This window comes from Erythrolamprus reginae, chromosome 13 (assembly GCF_031021105.1).
Source record: "Erythrolamprus reginae isolate rEryReg1 chromosome 13, rEryReg1.hap1, whole genome shotgun sequence".
Lineage (NCBI taxonomy): Eukaryota > Metazoa > Chordata > Lepidosauria > Squamata > Dipsadidae > Erythrolamprus > Erythrolamprus reginae.
Genome location: NC_091962.1, coordinates 7,960,853 through 7,981,886, shown reverse-complemented (window position 1 = coordinate 7,981,886; position 21,034 = coordinate 7,960,853). Strand labels below are relative to the sequence as shown.

The window sequence follows — 21,034 nt, the reverse complement described above, 5'->3', positions numbered from 1 at the left end:
ACCGGAAACCGATCGGCAGCCAATGCAGGCCGCGGAGTGTTGGAAAAACGTGGGCAAATCTAGGAACCCTCACGATGGCTCTCGCGGCCGTATTCTGCACGATCTGAAGTTTCCGAACACTTTTCAAAGGTAGCCCCATGTAGAGAGCGTTGCAGTAACCGAACCTCGAGGTGATGAGGGCATGAGCGACTGTGAGCAGTGACCCCCTGTCCAAGTAGGTTTCAGCCTCACGCGTATTGGCTGGGGGGATTGGATGGATGGCCTCCAAGGTCCCCCTCTCCTCCGTCCCCAAGGCATCCCCGGTGAAAGGAAGGACCTTGGCTTGTCCTTCGACGGCTGTTAGTAAGAACGTGACTGGACGGGCGAGCGGGCGGCGGTTGTGCCAATTCACCACCGGGGAGTGGTTTGTGTGGCAGCGCCTCAATTCACCCCAAAGGCATCCAGAGGGGCAGGGATGGGGCCAGGCCTGAGGCATCAAAACCTCGGCTCCTTTCAGCGTCTCCTCAGTCCGGGAGAAAGACACCCTCTCTCCCAACTCTGCCAAAATCCAGCGCAGAGCATGAGCGGAATTCAAGCCCTGAGGTTTTTTTTTCTCTGCCTGGCTCCAGGTAAGGTTGGCATCGGTGGCTCTTGGCAAGCACCAAAAGGCACCCCATCCCAAGTGGCTTTCCCTGGCTGGGGGGAAGTTCGGTGAAGCTGGGGGTTGTTGGGGAAAAAGGGGTGGGGGTGTTGCTTCTTAATTGTACTTGGGAAAGCGGCAAGGCAGTCAAGTTTCTAGTTCTCTTTGTTGCTGGGTTGTTGCTGAGGTTTTTTTTTTCCTTTTCGGTTTAGATTTTTGTAAAGGCAAGAGAAAGGGAGGGAAATGAGTAATTACTGAGGTAGGAAAAAGAGGAAAGAGAGAAAGAATGGAAACGCAAAAGACAAAAATGAGAAGAAGGAAGGAAGGGGAAGGAAGGAAGGAAGAAACAAAGAGAAAGAAAGAAAGAAAGAAAGAGAAAGAAAGAAAGAGAAAGAAAGAAAGAAAAAGAGAAAGAAAGAGAAAGAAAGAAAGAAAGAGAAAGAAAGAAAGAAAGAAAGAGAAAGAAAGAAAAAAAGAGACAGAAGGGAGGAAGGAACGGAGGGGGGGAGTTTGAAAGAAAAAATGACAAAGAAAGAGAAAGAAGAAAGGAAAGAAGGCAGAGAAAGAAAAGAAGAAAAAGAAAGATGGAAAGGAAAGGAAAGAAGGAAGGAAGAAGAGAGAGAGAGAAAGAAAGAATGCAGAAAGAAACAAATGAAAGAGAAAGAAAAAAAGGAAGGTGGGGAGGGAGAAAGAGAAAGAAAGAAAGAAAGAGACAGAAGGGAGGGAGGAACGAACGGAGGGGGGGAGTTTGAAAGAAAAATGACAAAGAGAGAGAAAGAAGAAAGGAAAGAAGGAAGAGAAAGAAAAGAAGAAAAAGAAAGATGGAAAGGAAAGAAGGAAGGAAGAAGAGAGAGAGAAAGAAAGAATGCAGAAAGAAACAAATGAAAGAGAAAGAAAAAAAGGAAGGTGGGGAGGGAGAAAGAGAAAGAAAGAAAGAAAGAAAGAGACAGAAGGGAGGGAGGAACGAACGGAGGGGGGGAGTTTGAAAGAAAAATGACAAAGAGAGAGAAAGAAGAAAGGAAAGAAGGAAGAGAAAGAAAAGAAGAAAAAGAAAGATGGAAAGGAAAGAAGGAAGGAAGAAGAGAGAGAGAGAAAGAAAGAATGCAGAAAGAAACAAATGAAAGAGAAAGAAAAAAAGGAAGGTGGGGAGGGAGAAAGAGAAAGAAAGAAAGAAAGAAAGAAAGAGACAGAAGGGAGGAAGGAACGGAGGGGGGAGTTTGAAAGAAAAAATGACAAAGAGAGAAAGAAGAAAGGAAAAAAGGAAGAGAAAGAAAGAAAGGGGAGGAAAGGAAAGGAAAGGAGTTTTATAGGTGTAAGCATTCATCCCTCTGCTGTAATATTTTTGGGGAAATTCTCTAAATTATGTTGTGCAGCAAGTTAGTCCTCAGTGTTGGACATGCAAGTAAAGACAGGTCTCTCTTTGCTTTGACGGACAGCCCTCTCCCCTGCTGTGAAGATCAATGCCAAAGGCCGAGAGGTCATCTACCTGGCCAAGGGGGAGTCGGTGAAGTTGTGGTGTCCGTTTGAGCTGGAACCCCAAGACGATGGCCCCAGTGAGCTGGATATTGAGTGGACGCAGATGAATACGGACCCCACCAACTTGGACAATGTGGTGAGTTGGCGGTTATACAGATTCAATTCTTATTCCAACATTTCTTAACTTTACCAACTTTAAGAAGGGAGTGCTTTCATCACAGCGAGATATGTATATGTATGCATATGTGTGTATGTGTATATATGTATGTATATATGTATGTGTATATGTATATGTATGTGTATATGTGTATATATGTATGTATTGTGTATGTTTGTATATCATTTGTGGCCAGCTTTTAAGTGCCTAATACACCTTAGCTAATTTATACGACAAATGTGACAACCTCGTTTATTCCTTTCCCTAATAGTATCAAACTGACTATAGACCTCACAGCTTATGGATTGTAATTTTAGTAGTGTTGACAATGCATAATTGATAGACTGGATTTTATAATGGATTTTATCTGTTATTTATCATTTTATCCTACAACTTTTGGTTGTGTATTTACTAAGTGGTTTTATTTGTTTTGGTCTATGGCTGTAATAATAAATTTGAATTTGAACTCCCAGAATCCCCCAGCCAGCATGTTTTGAGATGGGTGGACATCCACTCCCAGAATCCCCCAGCCAGTATGCTTTGAGATGGGTGGACTTCCACTCCCAGAATCCCCCAGCCAGCATGCTTTGAGATGGGTGGACTTCCACTCCCAGAATCCCCCAGCCAGCATGCTTTGAGATGGGTGGACTTCCACTCTCAGAATCCCCCAGCCAGTATGCTTTGAGATGGGTGGACTTCCACTCTCAGAATCCCCCAGCCAGCATGTTTTGAGATGGGTGGACTTCCACTCTCAGAATCCCCCAGCCAGCATGCTTTGAGATGGGTGGACTTCCACTCCCAGAATTCCCCAGCCAGCATGCTTTGAGATGGGTGGACTTCCACTCCCAGAATTCCCCAGCCAGCATGCTTTGAGATGGGTGGACTTCCACTCCCAGAATCCCCCAGCCAGCATGCTTTGAGATGGGTGGACTTCCACTCCCAGAATCCCCCAGCCAGTATGCTTTGAGATGGGTGGACTTCCACTCTCAGAATCCCCCAGCCAGTATGCTTTGAGATGGGTGGACTTCCACTCTCAGAATCCCCCAGCCAGCATGTTTTGAGATGGGTGGACTTCCACTCTCAGAATCCCCCAGCCAGCATGCTTTGAGATGGGTGGACTTCCACTCCCAGAATTCCCCAGCCAGCATGCTTTGAGATGGGTGGACTTCCACTCCCAGAATTCCCCAGCCAGCATGCTTTGAGATGGGTGGACTTCCACTCCCAGAATCCCCCAGCCAGCATGCTTTGAGATGGGTGGACTTCCACTCCCAGAATCCCCCAGACAGCATAAGTCCAGATTTCATCCTAATAAGTTACCTTTCCTGAATTAATTGGGAAAATTAATTAGATTAATCAATGCATAACAATGCATAACTCTGGGCGCTGTGCTTAAGGTTGCTTGATCCGAATTGGCAAAGTCGAGAGAGAAAAACGAATCGAAGCTGATCAATAAAACAAAACAACTTTTATTTCTGCAATTTTGGATTGGAGAAATGATAGTACCATGAATATTGGTAGGCTTGCAAAAATGAAACAATATGAGACGTGGTCCAATTTCTAGATCAAAACGGAGAGGTTATTATTATTATTATTATTATTATTATTATTATTATTTACGATTTACGATTTTTAAAAAATTATTATTATTATTATTGTTGTTGTTGTTGTTGTTGATTTACGATTTACGATTTACGATTTACGATTGATGATGATGATTATTATTATTAATTGGATTTGCTATTGTATTCTGTTGATTTTATATGTTATAAGCCATACCAAGTCCTCGGAGAGGGACGGCATATTATTATTATTATTAATAATAATAATAGGCCGCTCCTCTCCAAGAACTCGGTGCGGCTTACAACATATAAAGACAACAGAATACAATAGCAAATCCAATTAATTAAAACTAAACAAACCATCTAAAATCCCCAATTATAATTAAAATCAGTCATGCCCATTCAAACAATTGAATCCGGTCTGTTTGCAAAAATGCAGCCAGGAGATCTCATGGCTCCTTAAATCAGTGATGGCGAACCTATGGCACGGGTGCTACCGGTGGCACGCGGAGCCATATCTGCTGGCACGAGAGCCGTTGCCCTAGCTCAATTCTAACGTGCATGTGTGTGCTGGCCAGCTGATTTTTGGCTCACACAGAGGCTCTGGGAGGGCGTTTTTGCCTTCCAGAGAGCCTCTGGGGGGATGGGGGAGGGCGTTTTTACCCTCCCGCAGCTCCAGGGAAGCCTTTGGAGCCTGGGGAGGGTGAAACATGAGCCTACTGGGCCCACCAGAAGTTGGGAAACAGGCCGTTTCTGGCCTCCAGAAGGCCTCCGAGGAGCAGGGGAAGCTGTTTTCGCCCTCCCCAGGCATTGAATTATGGGTGTGGGCACTCACGCATGCTCTTTCGGCACCCGAGGAAAAAAAGGTTCGCCATCATTGCCTTAAGCCAATCAGAAACCTCTCTCTCTCTCTCTCTCTTTTTGATTCAGCAGTGTTGTTCTCTGCTTCCTGCCCATCAGATCCTGAGCTATCAAGGCCACCAAGTGATCCACCCCGGATACCAATATTTGTACCCCAGGGGAGGGTCAGGAAACCAAGATGCCGGCCACTTTAATAACCCAAGATTTCAGCCAAGCGAAGGCGGTCAGCGGTTTGGGTCGGCCAACGATTGCTGCAATGGCTTATATCAGCGGGTCAACTTCGCCGTCCCGGATCCGAGCAAGCACGACGCGTCCATCAATCTGCAAAACGTCCAGATTTCTGACACGGCCACCTACGAGTGTAAAGTGAAGAAGACCTCAGTAGCCACACGGAAAGTGACCGTCAGAGTGCTGGGTGAGTAAGTGTGAACACTGGACAAGAGGAGAGCTCAGCACGATAGCGATAGCACTTAGACTTATATACCACTTTACAGGGATTTACAGCCTTCTCTACGCGGTTTACAGAGTCAGTACTTTGTAAAAACATATATCTTATATATTCAAAAAACTCTTAAAGTATAGCTTTTCATTATCTAATATTAAAACATTACAATAACCTTTACATTAATCGCTGGGGTCACCAAATTCAATTCTTATTTGAATCTTACAAATCTGCTAGGCTCATTATTAAAAAACACACAACAATTTTCTTATAATCTTTTAAGCCAAGTAAATTATATATAAAATTGTTGTGGTTAGCTCTGGTCCAGCTCCTGCCCCAAGGAATGTGGAGGTGGAGGTGGGGGAGACATCCACATGCCGCAGGCCTGTTTTGCTCCCAGTAGAATCTGCTGACAAAGTCTCCTCTGACCAAGGAAACGTGAGTGACAGGGAAGAGGGGAGTTTGGCAGACAGCCCAGGAGGAGATCAGTCATCTGTATCATCCCTGGATTCTGAACAAGAATTAATGACACATCCACACATGCGTAGAGTGATGCATAGGAGACAACAACTGAAGGATTATTACAAGAGAAAATGAGGCTACCTATGGTTGGGTGGGGCTGCTGTAATTAGTACTACAGATAAAAGTGCAGCCTGGTGTTTTAGCCTCATGGCAGTTTATCTGATTCATTGTTTTGTCAAGATCATGGTTTTTGCTGTTCAGGATTGTGTGTGTGGACTCTCTGGACTTTAGAATTGGACTCAATCTCCCAGTTATTGGGTGAGCAATTGGACTGCATTTAACCTGTGCCTTGTATGTACCAGAAAATCCCTTCGACGTTTAAAAAGGGAGCTGTTTCTGTTTTTCTGTTTATAAAAACTTTTGGGTTTTCCTTTTATCGTGTGGTGTGTGTCTTCCTGGACTAATTACCCTGTAATTACGGGCGGTTGAGACACACTGGCAGAACATATGAATTCTTCATATTACAGCAAAAAGAGCTATAAACCATAATTCTATACAGTGATCCCTCGATTAGTGCGGGGGTTACGTTCCAAGACCTCCCGCACTAATCAATTTTCCGCGGTATAGTGGTGCGGAAGTAAAAACACCATCTGCGCATGCGCGCCCTTTTTCCATGACCGCGCATGCGCAGATGGTGGAGCCGGGGAGCAACGAAAGTGCGGAAGCCGACAAAGATTGCTTTGAATGTCGGCTGCCCCCACCCCCCCAACACCCGCCCGCCCGCCGTTCACCCGCCCGCCCGCCCGCCCGTTCGCCCGCCCGGCCACTCGCTCGCTCGCCGCTCGAGAGCAAGAGGGGGAGAGATAGAGAAAGAGAGAGAAGGAAAGAAAGAGATGAGAGAGGGAGGAAGAGAGTGTGAGAGGAAGAAGCAAGATAGAGAAAGAGAGAGAGAAAGAAAGATGAGAAAGGAAGGAAGAGAGTGAGAGAGAGGAAGAAAGAGAGAGAGAGAAGAGTGGAAGGAAGAGAGAGAGAAATGATAGAAAAAAGGGGAGAAAAAAAGAGAAATGAGAAAATGATTGAAGCAGAGAATGACAGGAAAGAAAGAGAAAGAGACAGAGAAGTGACTCTTGGTGATGACGTATGACGTCATCGGGTGGGAAAAACCGTAGTATAGCAAAAAAAACGTGGAGTATTTTTTAATTAATATTTTTTTTAAAACCGTGGTATAGCGTTTTGCACGAATCGAGACCGCACTAATCGAGGGATCACTGTATATCTAATAAAATAGTTATTCTAATAAGAAAGTAATATCATATTTTATGCTAAAGTAAATTATATATAAAGTAAATTTGACTATCACAACTAAAAAACCCTAAATAACTTTTCGTTTTTTTAAAAAAAATTAGTTAATTTGAACATGTGTGCTTTTCTCAATAAAGAGTTTGATTTTTTCATAAAACAAAGGATTTTTGAGTCGGAGGGTTCACTCCGAGGGCCGTGCACAGAACAACGAGGTGGACAATACTTTCGATACTAAGTGACCCCCTGTTTTCGTCCCTCTTCCAGAGAAACCCTCGATTCCACATTGTTCGATCTCAGGCAAGGTTTTCCTCGCCAACGAAATTACCCTCCACTGCGGCTCTCAAATCGGCACGCCTCCACTCATGTACCGCTGGACCAAAATCGCAGATTACCCCATCGAGAGTGAGCTGCCCGAGAATACCATAGCAGGTGAGATAAACCATGAGAGTGCCCCAAAAGTTGGCGGGATGGGGATGCAGGAACCTCGTTGGAAAGGAATGGAAAGAGAAAACCTAGGAAAAAACAGGATGAAACTTGATTTGATTAAAAGTCTTCATGCATGACTTTAAAAACCCCTGTTTATAGCATCAATGGAGTGCCCTGGGATGTCCTGGACTCCAAGTCCCATCAGCCCCAGCCTGAAAAATGAAATTATTGGTTTAACACACCTAAAGGAGGCTGGCTGGGTTAGAGAGCATTGGGAAGAAATAATAATCTTTATTCTTTTTCCTTCATCCTTTTATTATATTTTGGTTTGGTTTTATTGTGTACCACAATGGAGTCAGTTTGGAGTTGTGTGGTGTCTAAAATTGAATCAATAACTTTTTTAAAAAATGAGGGACAAAATATAAAGGAAACTTTCTGGGATAGTTGGATGGAGAGAGAGAGAGAGAGAGAGAGAGAGAGAAATGAGTGGGTGGATGGATGGATGGACAAATTGTTGATGGATGATTAAGTGGATAATGAGATAGACACACAGACAGACAGAGACAGATAGATCTATCTATCTTATATCACATATCTTATATCCCATCTATCAGATAGGATATATAATATGTGATATAAGAGACAGAGAGATAGATTATTATTATTATTATTATTGTTGTTGTTGTTGTTGTTATTATTATTATTATAGTTAGGATATTTGATGTGATATAAGATAGATAGATTTAATATTATTATTATTATTATTATTTAATTAATTAATTAAATTTGTATGCTGCCCTTCTCCAAAGGTTCGGATAGATAATGATAGATAATGATAGATAGATGATGAATAGATAGATAGATAATAGAGATCGATAGACAGACAGGATATATGATGGGTAGGTGGGTGGGTGGGTGGGTGGGTGGATGGATGGATGGATGGATGGATGGATGGATGGATAGATAGATAGATAGATAGATAGATAGATAGATAATGATAGATAGGATATATGATATGTGATAGATAAATACATAGATGATGGATGGATGGATGGATAAAGAGGTAAAACAAACAGATATCTCCTCCTTTCATAGATGGAAGGATGGATGAGTAGAGGAACAGACAGACAGACAGACAGACAGACAGACAGACAGACAGACAGACAGACAGACAAATAGACTCTTACACCTTTCTCGGCCTTTCTCTCCTCTGAAGGTTCCAATCCCGGGGACTTAGTCATTCCCAAAGTATTGCCTAACCATCTTGGAGTTTACCAGTGCATCGTCTCCAACAAAGTCGGGTCAGCGCGGTGCTCATTGGAGGTCTCGCATGGTAAGTGAAACACCACTTTCTATCCATTCCTCAAGCCCCGGGGTTGAGTGAGAAAGAAAGGAAAGAAGGAAAGAAGAAAAGTAAGAAAGAGAGGAGGAAAAGCATAATGGAAGGAAGGAAGGAAAAAAGAAGGAAAAAAGGAAGGAAGGAAGGAAGGAGAGGGAGGAAGGAGGAAGGAAGAAAGGGGAAGGAAGGGAAGGAAGGAAGGAAGAAGAAAAGTAAGAAAGAGAGGAGGAAAAGCAAAATGGAAGGAATGAAGGGAAAAAGAAGGGAAAAAGGAAGGAAGGAGAGGGAGCAGGGGGGAAGGAAGAAAGGGGAAGGAAGGGAAGGAAGGAAGAAGAAAAGAAAAGAGAGAAGGAAGGAAAAGCAAAATGGAAGGAAGGAAGGAAAAAAGAAGGAAAAAAGGAAGGAAGGAAGGAAGGAGAGGGAGGAAGGAGGAAGGAAGAAAGGGGAAGGAAGGGAAGGAAGGAAGGAAGAAGAAAAGTAAGAAAGAGAGGAGGAAAAGCAAAATGGAAGGAATGAAGGGAAAAAGAAGGGAAAAAGGAAGGAAGGAGAGGGAGGAGGGGGGAAGGAAGAAAGGGGAAGGAAGGGAAGGAAGGAAGAAGAAAAGAAAAGAGAGAAGGAAGGAAAAGCAAAATGGAAGGAAGGAAGGAAAAAAGAAGGAAAAAAGGAAGGAAGGAAGGAAGGAGAGGGAGGAAGGAGGAAGGAAGAAAGGGGAAGGAAGGGAAGGAAGGAAGAAGAAAAGTAAGAAAGAGAGGAGGAAAAGCAAAATGGAAGGAAGGAAGGAAAAAAGAAGGGAAAAAGGAAGGAAGGAGAGGGAGGAGAGAGGAAGGAAGAAAGGGGAAGGAAGGGAAGGAAGGAAGAAGAAACAAAAAGAGAGAAGGAAGGAAAAGCAAAATGGAAGAAAGGAAGGAAAGGGCACCCACATGCCTACCACCACTGTCCTAATAGCTTGATGTATTCATAACATTTATATTTTTTCTGTAATCTTATATATGCTTGACAAAATAAATAAATACTGTATTTAAGACACACTTTAAGACACACTGGAGTATAAGACGCACCTTAGTTTTTGGGGAGCAAAATAGGGGGGGGGATCTGCCTATCAGGTATTCATCTAGTTAGTGTCCTTAGTCTAATCGGCTTCAGCACATTATTTTATCCCCTGGTTAGGGCTTAAAAAACTTTATTCTGAAAGAGTAACAATGAAAGAGCCTGCAAGCCAGTAAGAGCTGGGAAGCACCTCGTTAGGGCTGGAAAGAAACTTATTCGGAGCAAATAGAGCAATGGAAAAAAAAGCCTGCAAAGACTTAGCACTGGAAAAACATTATTCGGAGAGATTAACAATGAAAGAGCCCGCAAGGTAAGAGCTGGGGGGAAAAAGCTTTGAAAAAGCTACGTTGAGAGTATAAGCCACACCCACATTTTCAGCCTCTTTTAGGGAGGAAAAGGGTGCGTCTTTTACTCCGAGAAATACGATAAATAAAAAATAAATAAAAGGAAAAGATAAGGAAAAGCGAAAAGGAAGGAAAGAAAGAAGGAAGGAAGGAAGGAAGGAGTGGAAGTCTTCAGACACAAGGGAAACAACAGCATATTCTCTAGAAAGACATGCAGATCACAGCTAAATTAGGCAACGTAGCCAGCATCTTTTACTATGATCCATGATCCAATTCCTTGGCACAAGCAGTCCCTTCCAGCCAATGGCATCTCACTTCAGTGTCCTCAATATCATCTATCTCTTTTTCTCCTCCTCTTCCTCCTCCTTTCTGCCTTCTTTCTTCTTTCCTCCTCCTCCTTCTTCTCCTCCCGCCTCCTCTTCCTTCTTTTTTGTTCTTGTTCTTCTTGTCTTTCTCCTCTTCCTCCTCCTTCCTTCTTTCCTCCTCTTCCTCCTCCTCCTCTTCTTCTTCTTCCTCTTCTTCTTCCTCTTCCTCTTCCTTCTCCTCCTCTTCCTTCTCCTCCTCTTCCTACTCTACCACCTCCTCCTCCTCCTCCTCTTCTTCTTCTTCCTCTTCCTTCTCCTCTTCTTCCTCCTCCTCTACCACCACCTCCTCCTCCTCTTCCTCCTCCTCCTTTTCCTCCTCCTTCTCCTCTTCTTCCTCCTCCTTCTTCTTCCTCTTCCTTCTCCGCCTCCTCCTCTTCTTCTTCCTCTTCTTCCTTCTTCCTCTTCTTCCTCTTCTTCCTCCTACTCCTCTCCCCCCTCCAGATTCCCCCCTCCTGACCATCATCGTGGGAGCCGTGCTGGGCTCGCTGCTTTTCCTGGTGCTCCTCATCTGTCTCATCGTCTGTCTCGTCCGCTGTTGCAAGAAGAAGAAGAAGGACAAATGTAGCCAGAAGGAGTCCAGTCAAATCAGGTGAGGGTGGGTGGTGGTCAGGGAGGGAGGGAGGGCTTTGAGGGAGATACAAGGACAGAGTCCATCCCAGCCATGTTCCATGTCTTCCTGAATTTATCCTTGAATGAGCTGTATTCAAGAATTGGTCTGGCGAATGTTTTGTATGCTCTGGTTAGTAGTGTTGAGATTACTGTAGAAGAAGCTACGTAGGACGAGGTTAACAACTAACATTTGTTAGCTGCTCTGAGTCAACTTTGGAATGAGCGGCATATAAATATAATACAATACAGTACAGTACAATACAATTACAATACAATTGCAATACAATTGCAATACAATTGCAATACAATACAATTACAATACAATACAATACAATAACAATATAATACAATACAATTACAAATACAATACAATACAATATAATTACAGTACAATACAATAACAATAACAATACAATACAATACAATTACAATACAATTACAATACAATTACAATACAATTACAATACAATTACAATACAATTACAATACAATTACAATACAATTACAATACAATACAACACAATTACAATACAATACAATACCAATACAATACCAATACAATACACAAATATTCGAAGCCTTTTTTGGCGATGCTATTGCAGTGGGCTTTCGCACAGGTCATTTGATTGGAATACTCCAAGGTATTTTACGGAGTGAGGGTTGTCTGTAAGGTCTTATTTATTCATATTGTATTTGGTGTGCTGATTCTTTTTGCCAATGTGTAGGACACATTGTGCCTAAGTGTGCCTAAAAGCCTCAGAAGAGAAGGATTTAGGGGTCGGGATTTCTGACAGTCTCCAAATGGGTGAACAGTGCGGTCAGGCGGTAGGGAAAGCGAGTAGAATGTTTGGCTGCATAGCTAGAGGTGTAACAAGCAGGAAGAGGGAGATTGTGATCCCGCTGTATAGAGCGCTGGTGAGACCACATTTGGAATACTGTGTTCAGTTCTGGAGACCTCACCTACAAAAAGATATTGACAAAATTGAACGGGTCCAAAGATGGGCTGCAAGAATGGTGGAAGGTCTTAAGCATAAAACGTATCAGGAAAGACTTCATGAACTCAATCTGTATAGTCTGGAGGACAGAAGGAAAAGGGGGGACATGATCGAAACATTTAAATATGTGAAAGGGCTAAGTAAGGTTCAGGAGGGGAGTGTTTTTAACAGGAAAGTGAACCCAAGAACAAGGGGCCACGATCTGAGGTGAGTTGGGGGAAAGATCAGAAGCAACATGAGAAAATATTATTTGACCAAAAGAGTAGTAGATGCTTGGAACAAACTTCCAGCAGACATGGTTGGTAAATCCACAGGAACTGAATTTAAACATGCCTGGGATAAACATCTATCCATCCTGAGATAAAATACAGGAAGTAGTATAAGGGCAGACTAGATGGACCATGAGGTCTTTTTCTGTCGTCAATCTTCTATGTTTCTATGTTTCAAAATATCTTTTAAGGCTGCCCTTTGCGCCACGTCTCTCTCTCTCTCTCTCTCTCTCTCTCCTGGGCTTCCTTGGAAACAGATCCTAAAATTCTACACAGAAGAGTTAAGAATTTTTACTTCCCCCCTCCAGAGTAGATACCGCTGCCCCACGGCCCAGACCCGAGAGCCGTAACAGCAGCTTACGATCTGTCTTGGGGTACATCCCCCATAACATGAACTTCATGCAACGTCGAAAATACGAGTCCCCCCGGGAACAAGAAGGGGTCGAGATGATCTCTCCGAATCAAGACCCAGAGCTGAGTTCGAATTCCTGTGCCTCGCCCCCATCCTGCGGCCATCCTTCCACAGTCACCACCAAGGCCCGCGTCCACTACAACCCCAGCGGGCCTTCCTACAGCCATGGGAAATCGGCTGCCTCTTCTAACCCTCCGTGCCACGAGAGCCCGAATTCGGATTCTCCCATTTGTGACCGGGACGCAACCTACGGAAAACGGAGCCACCCGGGACAATTTGGGGGTGTTCCCGTAATGATGCAGGCGAAAACCCGTGAAGGACTCGTCATTTAAGCCTCCTGCTCTTTATTTTGTTTGCCCCCCCCCCCCGAATATTTGTAAACAGCGGGGTCTGAATTCCAAAATGTCAACAAATAGGATCTAATCTTGCCACCAATTATCTATCTATCTATATAAAAACAAACAATAATTCATTGTTTTCCAATCTGCTGACTGGAATCTACAATTCTACACAGACAAAGCCTACACCCATGGTGATATATCAACAAGAGCTGTATCCAAACACCAAATTGCAAAAGAAATAAGAAAAAAAAGGACACAATTCTTTCACTTTATTATATATTTTTTTTTTTTCACCCAAGTACGGAGGGACATTATGTGTTTTTTGGTTTTCCCCCTTTGTATTATCTTTTATTCCCTCAGCTTAGCTGAGGTGTGGCAATCTGCTGGGCCGCACAAATCAGCTGAGGTAAATAACAAAGGAATATAGCTGAGGTAAAAAACCAAGGGAATATAGGTGAGATAAAAACCAAGGGAATATAGCTGAGGTAAAAAACCAAGGGAATATGAGGGTGGGTGGGTGGGGCCAGTCAGAGGTGGGTATTTGCTGGTTCTCCGAATGACTCAAAATTTGCGCTAATGGTTCACGTGAACGATACAAATCGGCTGAATAACACCTCTGACTGGCCCCGCCTTTTAAAGGAGAATGCGAACCAAACCCGACGTTTTATTATGATCTCTCCTACCATCAGCCGGTGATTCAGACTAGATTTAGTATTTATTTATTTTTTGGTCTGGCTATCAAGTTCTTCCAATTACGATACGATGACGATGATGATTTGGCTCTTCTGAATTTGAGAATTTGAGTTCTTGAATTGGAGAAAAATTAGGTTGTTGATTTTTATCCTCCCTCTCCAAATGTGGACACTTTTAATTCCACCTTCGGTCTCGCTACAAGATTATTTAATTAGACATAACATGCAGTATCGGGGTAGCTACCATCATGGATAAGGACGGCGCACCAGTAGCAAAAATTAAGCTTTGCTTCTGCTGTGGTGCATGAACCTGCGCGCCCTCAACAACAAGCAAAATCCTGTGAGGGGAATGCCGCGTGTGGTGTGAGATTTCAGCATTTTTTTTGCTTCGGCGCATGCACAGAAACGAAAGAATTGCCAAAATCTCTCTCGTGCACATCCCTTTGTGAGATTTGGCTTCCCAAGCAAAGCTGCCCGCACAGCGCACGGATAGCATCAGAATCGTGAATCCGCCCTTGGTAGCATGCGCCAGCCTGTGACTGACAGGGTGACAGATTTTCATTTTGTTGAACATAAAAACCTGACAGGTTTTCATCCTGTTGAAGGTAAAACAACTCACTCCTCAACGCTTTGCCGTCGGAAGGAAAAGGCGTAGAAATTCTCTTAATAAAACAAAAATGTTGTTACCAAAATGACTCAGGTCGTTGTTTTTACAAATGGCCAATTCAACATCCGCCGAGGATTAAAAAAGGCAGCTGTTGTGTCAGATGTCTTCCTGGCTTGATTGTGTGTAGGCAGTCCTTGAATTATGACCCCAATTGAGTCCAAAATTTCTGTTGCTAAACAAGACAGTAATGCACTGAAATTTGCCACCGTATTATGACTATTATTGCCACGGTTGTTAAATGAATCACTGCTATTAAGTCAGTGACATCGTTGTTAAATAAATCTAGCTTCCCCCCTTGATTTGAGTTGTCAGAAGGTCGCAAAGGGGGATGGCGTGACCCTGGGATCTCAATTTTGATCCCCTGATCCCAATGTGGTAACTGCGAAAAACCATCCCAACTTTTTTCAGCGCTTCTTTCAGCGCTGTCGTAACTTCGAACGGTCGCTAAATGAATGTTCTAAGTTGAGGACTACCTGTAGTGCAAAAAAGCAACACTGGAAACATCATTTGCCAAGTGCTTGAAAGTTTATCCCACAGGGATCCGCGCTCACCACTCCTAAATAGCTTTTTTCAAGTGCTGTCATAACTTTGAACAGTCGCTAAATGAACTTTCGCAAATGGAGGACTATTTTATACACCTTGATAAGTCTGGATTTTATTTTCCTCAGGAAATGCTTGTCTAATGAGCTGGCTTGCCAAAGAAACTCCCAAAGTTTTTAATGTGACGGCCGGCTGAATCCTCAAAACAAAACTGTCCCATTTTTCTCTGATTCACATAAACCTGAATTGCAAGCTGTCTTGCGAGATTCTTTTTTCTCTCATTTTGTCACCAAACAAATGAATTGACCTTTCCACGGTTCATATTAGACCACGTTTAAGAGACGGTGCAAAATACACATGTTGGTTTGTTGGCTTTACTTTGGAGAAACCTTCCTAGTGGGGTCATTCTTTGTCAAGTGGACCAGGTGTCCACTTGATTGATTTTTGCAGCCTTATTTGAAAAGAAACCATCACAAAAACTATATATATGACAGAAAAAAACCCATCCTCTTTCTAATGAAATAAAAATGGAGAGGACTGAAGGTGAGAAAACAGAAAGCTCTTTTTCCTCACCTTCAATCATCTTCATTAGAAAGAGCAAGTTTTTTTTCTATCCCTCACTGTTTTCTCACCTTCAATCATTTTCATTTTTATTTCATTAGAAACAGGAAGGGTTTTTTTCTGTCATATATGTAGTTTTTGTGATGGTTTCTTTTCAAATAAGGCTTCAATTTCACCTGGTCCACTTGGCAAAGAATGACCCAATGGTTAATTTATTAGAATTTTAGATATTTGTATTGTATATTGTTTTGATCTGTTGTCAGCTGCCCCGAGTCCTTGGAGAGGGGTGGCATATCAATCAATCAATCAATCAAACAAACAAGCAAACAAACAAGCAATAAACAAACAAACAAACACACACACAAATAATTTTCTTGGGCAGTTAAGGCAATAGGGAAGAAGAGACCAAATTTCCCAGCCGTGGAAGATTCTATTAATCAAAACCCTGCAATCAAATATGGAGAATCCTCAATTTATGACCAGCATGGAGCCCAAAACGTCTCGCTGCTTAAACGAGACGATTGTCAGATACGTTTCCACCTCATGGAATGTATGTGACTTTTTCCCTGTCATGAGTAAATCTCTGTCGTTCTTACATTAGTCACACGGCCGTTAAGTGAATCTGGCTTCCCCCATTGATAGAAGGTCACAAAAGGGGATCATGTGACACTCCCCTGGGACACTGCAACCATCATACATATGAGTCGGTTACCAAGCGTCACAATTTTGACCCCCTTATGGGGATGCCGCCATAGTCTGGATTTTATTTCCCTCAGGAAATGCTTTGTCTAATAAGCCGGCCTGCCATGAGCAGTCATAAGTGTGAAAAACTGTCCCAAATCCCTTTTTTTCAGTGCGTTGTAACTTTGAATGGTCACTAAACAAACCGTTGCAAGTCAAGGACTACCTATATGTAAATATTCTTTGATTGACGGATGCAGTTGTGGCTGGAATTTCTGAACAAGGTGGAAATGCAATTACAATGTTGTTCAGCATTCAATCTTGACCAACAATGCACGCTCGTTCCCTTCTCCAGTGTGATTGCGGGTCAAAACTGGTTGTTGACTGAGGATGGAGCAGCCTGATACTGTTCATCTTTTTTTAACGACCCCATAATCCTTTGCGGGGTGGAATCTGGCCAACTGAATGGAGCTAGTAGAGCGTTTAGTGGCCCATTGCCCTTCTTGTTGCCAGTGCGGAGTTTCGTTGATATATTCTCAACGTGCCCAGAGAGAGAAATACGTACTGTCTCTACCTAGGATCGAACTCACAGCCCTTCCGATTGCAAGGCACGAGCTCCACCTCTAGGCTACCACATTACTGAACAGCCTAATCCTATTGATAACCATCAATGTTGAATGCCTAGATTGGTCAGATGGCATCTACCATCCAGGACCAAGAATGATCAACATTCGCTTAAGCAGGAAGTCGACTTCTCTGGATGTCCATCAAAGCTTTCTGGTTAACACAGAACGTTCTATGACCCTTTGATAGGTTGCATTGGCCTACGAAACCTCCTGATCCAAGTTCGTGGGAGTTTTCACCACAAGCCGAGGGTGGTGGTTTGAACCTGGTTTGTTATCTTTTGCTGTTGGGTTTGCTGTCCAAACTCAACCTGTATTTCTACCGGGTGATTCAGTAAACAGGAAAGGTTGTTAACCTGGAGGAAGTTGAACCTAGTCTCTCCCTGTCGAATTAAATTGGATATCTTGCAATTTATCTGGGTGAGCGTGCAAACCTTTCTATACGTGTGCAGAAAGATCTCTTCCCCTTGTTTGGATTTGGAGATCCGGAAGGAACCAGATCAAATGTCAAATTGGATCTATACTGCTCAAAAAATAAAATAAAAGGAGACACTCAAAGAACACATCCTAGATCTGAACGAATGAAACATTCTCGTTGAGTATTTCATTTGCACAACTGCACCACAGCATGTGAAATTGACTGTCAATCAGTGTTGCTTCCTAAGTGGACAGATTAATTTCACAGAAGTTTGATTTACTTGGAGTTATATTCTGTCGTTTAAGTGTTCCCTTTATTTTTTGAGCAGTTTATTATGCTCAGCTGAATTTCATTGGTTTGTTTATTTATTCATTCATTCACTCACTCACTCACTCACTCACTCACTCATTCATTCATTCATTCATTCACTTATTTAGTCCAATACACAATGAGGGTTTTAGTGGGTATATATCTATATACACATAGTAAAATACATGATGAAGGTTATAGAGGAGATACTCATAGTAAAATATATCTAAGAAAGAATAGAAAAGAAGATAAAGTAATAGAACATATCAATGAAAGAATAGAAGAAGAGATATAGGAATGGAAGAAAGGTATAGGAGATATAGGAGAGCAATAGGACAGGGGACGGAAGGCACTCTAGTGCACTTGTACTCGCCCCTTACTGACCTCTTAGGAATCTGGATAGGTCAACCGTAGATAATCTAAGGGTAAAGTGTTGGGGGTTTGGGGATGACACTATGGAGTCCAGTAATTAGTTCCACGCTTCGACAACTTGGTTACTGAAGTCATAATTTTAACAGTCAAGTTTGGAGCGGTTAATATTAAGTTTAAATCTGTTGTGTGCTCTTGTGTTGTTGTGGTTGAAGCTGAAGTAGTCGCCGACAGGCAGGACGTTGCAGCATATGATCTTGTGGGCAATACTTAGATCTTGTTTAAGGCGTCTTAGTTCTAAACTTTCTAGGCCCAGGATTGAAAGTCTAGTCTCGTAGGGTCCTCTGTTTCGAGTGGAGGAGTGAAGGGCTCTTCTGGTGAAGTATCTTTGGACATTTTCAAGGATGTTGATGTCTGAGATGCGATATGAGTTCCAAACAGACGAGCTGTATTCGAGGATGGGTCTGGCAAAAGTTTTGTAAGCTCTGGTAAGTAGTGTGAGATTGCCAGAGCAGAAGCTACGTAGGGTTAGGTTTACAACTCTTGAAGCCTTCTTGGCTATATTGTTGCAGTGGGCTTTGGCACTTAAATCTTTTGTTATTAGTATACCAAGGTCTTTAACCGAGTGGGGATTATCTGTGATAATTTGATTATCACATTTGAATGGGATCAACCTTCTGCGCTATACAGATAGTAAAAAAATAAAATAAAAATAGAAAGGCAAAATTGGAAGGGACCTTGGAGGTCTTCTAGTCCAGCCCCCTGGTCTATATACCATTTCAGACAGTGATTTGTAGTCCTCGAGTTACGATCATTGTTGAGCCCAAAACATTTGCTGCTAAGTGAGACGGTTGCTGAGAATATTGGATGCTTTACAATTATTATTATTTTTTGCCGCAGTTGTTAAGCAAGTCGTTCTCGTCGTTAAGTGAAGCATGAGGTTGTTAAGTGAATTGGGTGCCCCCTCTCATTTACTTGTTGGGAAGGGATAGGTTACGGGGCCACCTCCTCCCTCATACTTCGCTGTGGTCAGTCAGAGTTGGCCTTCTCCAGGTCCCGTCCACCAAACAATGTTGGCTGGGAAGAGCCTTCTCTGCGGTGGCTCCAACCCTTTGGACCCAACTCCCCCCAAGAGATCTGTACTATCTCCACCCTACCAGTCTTCCGGAAAGCCGTTAAGACCTGGCTTTTCTGGCAGGCCTGGAATTTATTTTATTTTTATTTATTTTATTTATTTATTTAGTCCAATACATAATACACATTGAAGAGAATAGATATATAGTAATATAACTAAAGAAACCAATGGAAGAAAAGATATAAAAGTATAGGTGAACAAATTTGAAAGGAAGAAAAGATAAATGAGATAAGGAGAGACAATTGGACAAGGGACGGAAGGCACACTGGTGCACTTATGCACGCCCCTTACTGACCTCTAAGGAACCTGGAGAGGTCAATCGTGGATAGTCTAAGGGAAAAATGTTGGGGGTTAGGGGTTGACCCTACTGAGTCAGGTAATGAGTTCCATGCTTCGACAACTCAGTTGCTGAAGTCATATTTTTTACAGTCAGGTTTGGAGCGGTTAATATTAAGTTTGAATCTGTTGCGTGCTCTTGTGTTGTTGCGGTTGAAGCTGAAGTAGTCATTGACAGGTAGAACGCTGGTATGTTTTTTTATATTACAATAATCCCTCGCTACTTCGTGGTTCATCTTTTGCGGATTCACTACTTCACGGATTTTCGAAGGGGGCTTAAATCCATTGAAAATTTTAAATCCATTAAAAATTCATAAAATTCTTCTAAGGTACTACTGTGCTCTGTTAAAGAAACTGGTAGGATATCACATCTAGTTCCAGCTGAGAAACATTATACAATGAGTGTTTAATGCAATGGGATGGTTTTAAAAGTCCAAATACTCATTAAATACATACAAATATATCTTTCCTCTACTTCATGGAAATTCATTTTTCACGGGTGGTCTTGGAACGCATCCCCCGCGAAAAGCGAGGGATCGCTGTATTGTTATTATTGATTTTTGTTATTAGATTTTAACTATTGTTATTGTTCTTGTATTTATTCCGAGTCCTTTTGCAGTGAGGGGCATATAAATACAATAAATAAATAAGTAAATAAAATACAGGACCCCCAAACAATACAATCATTATTAAATACAGGCCGGGTGCCATGGGAACGTCGTAAGTCTGAAAACCGGTCACAAGTTGCTTTTTCCTTTCAATACAGGTAGTCCTCGACTTACAACAGTTCAGTTTAGTGACTGTTCAAAGTTACAACAGCATTGATAAAAGCGACTTAGGACCAGGGGCGGCTTCTAACTTACCTTCCCTGCCGATTCGCCTTGCAACGGAAGGGCACATTTTGCACACAAACACAAACACAGGCGAGTGAAGCAAGCACATGCCTCTGTGTCCCCTCCTGGAAATGACCCTTTGCGCTTGTGCAGAGGGTTTTTTGGCAATCTGCAGTGACCAAAGGACCAGTTCGGGAGCATGGACCACCGATCATCGCTGCCGATTTTCGGCGAGCAATGGGAAATTTCTGCTATCGGTTCTATAGAACTGGTGCGAACGGACAACTTCTCATGCTTAGGGCCGTTTTTCACAGTTACAACAATTGGTGTACGATCGTGTGATCAAAATTCAGACTCCAGCAAAGGGAAGGAACGTGAAGTTGGTTCATTTGATCAAGATTAAAACACAGGTACTCCTCGATTTAACGACCCTCAGAGAGCCCAAAATTTCCAGGGCTAAGCGAGGTCGCTGATATGTTCTTACGTTCTATAGAACTGGTGCAAATGGACAATATCCCATGCTTAGGACCGTTTTTCACAGTTATGACATTTGCCGGCGTCTTTGCGATTGTGTGATCAAAATTCAGACTCGGGGCAAGTGTTTCATAATTATGACGGTCACAATTATCCTGTGTGTGTGTGTGTGTGATGTGATCTTCCTTTGTGGCCTTCCGACCAGCGAAGTTCATTGTGGGAAGCCGGATTCACTTAACAACGGTGCGACTAAGTTAACAACAAGATAGGTCATAAAATTTACTCCGCAAATGTCTCAGTTAACAAGGTTCCGTTGTGGCTGTAAGTCGAGGACTCACCTGTTGTAACATCGAACGGTCACTAAACAAGTA

At 42.7% G+C, this 21,034-nt stretch overlaps 1 protein-coding gene across 1 annotated transcript; it reads left to right on the top strand.

Moving 5' to 3' along the window:
- The first annotated feature begins 559 nt into the window (after positions 1-559).
- LOC139175337 (V-set and immunoglobulin domain-containing protein 8-like) lies at positions 560-13,016 on the top strand. The gene is made up of 7 exons (XM_070766393.1): positions 560-608; positions 2,056-2,231; positions 4,742-5,087; positions 7,143-7,307; positions 8,521-8,637; positions 10,841-10,988; positions 12,581-13,016. Exons 1-7 carry the CDS (start codon positions 560-562, stop codon positions 13,014-13,016), a joined length of 1,437 nt encoding a protein of 478 aa, XP_070622494.1.
- Positions 13,017-21,034: the final 8,018 nt, after the last annotated feature.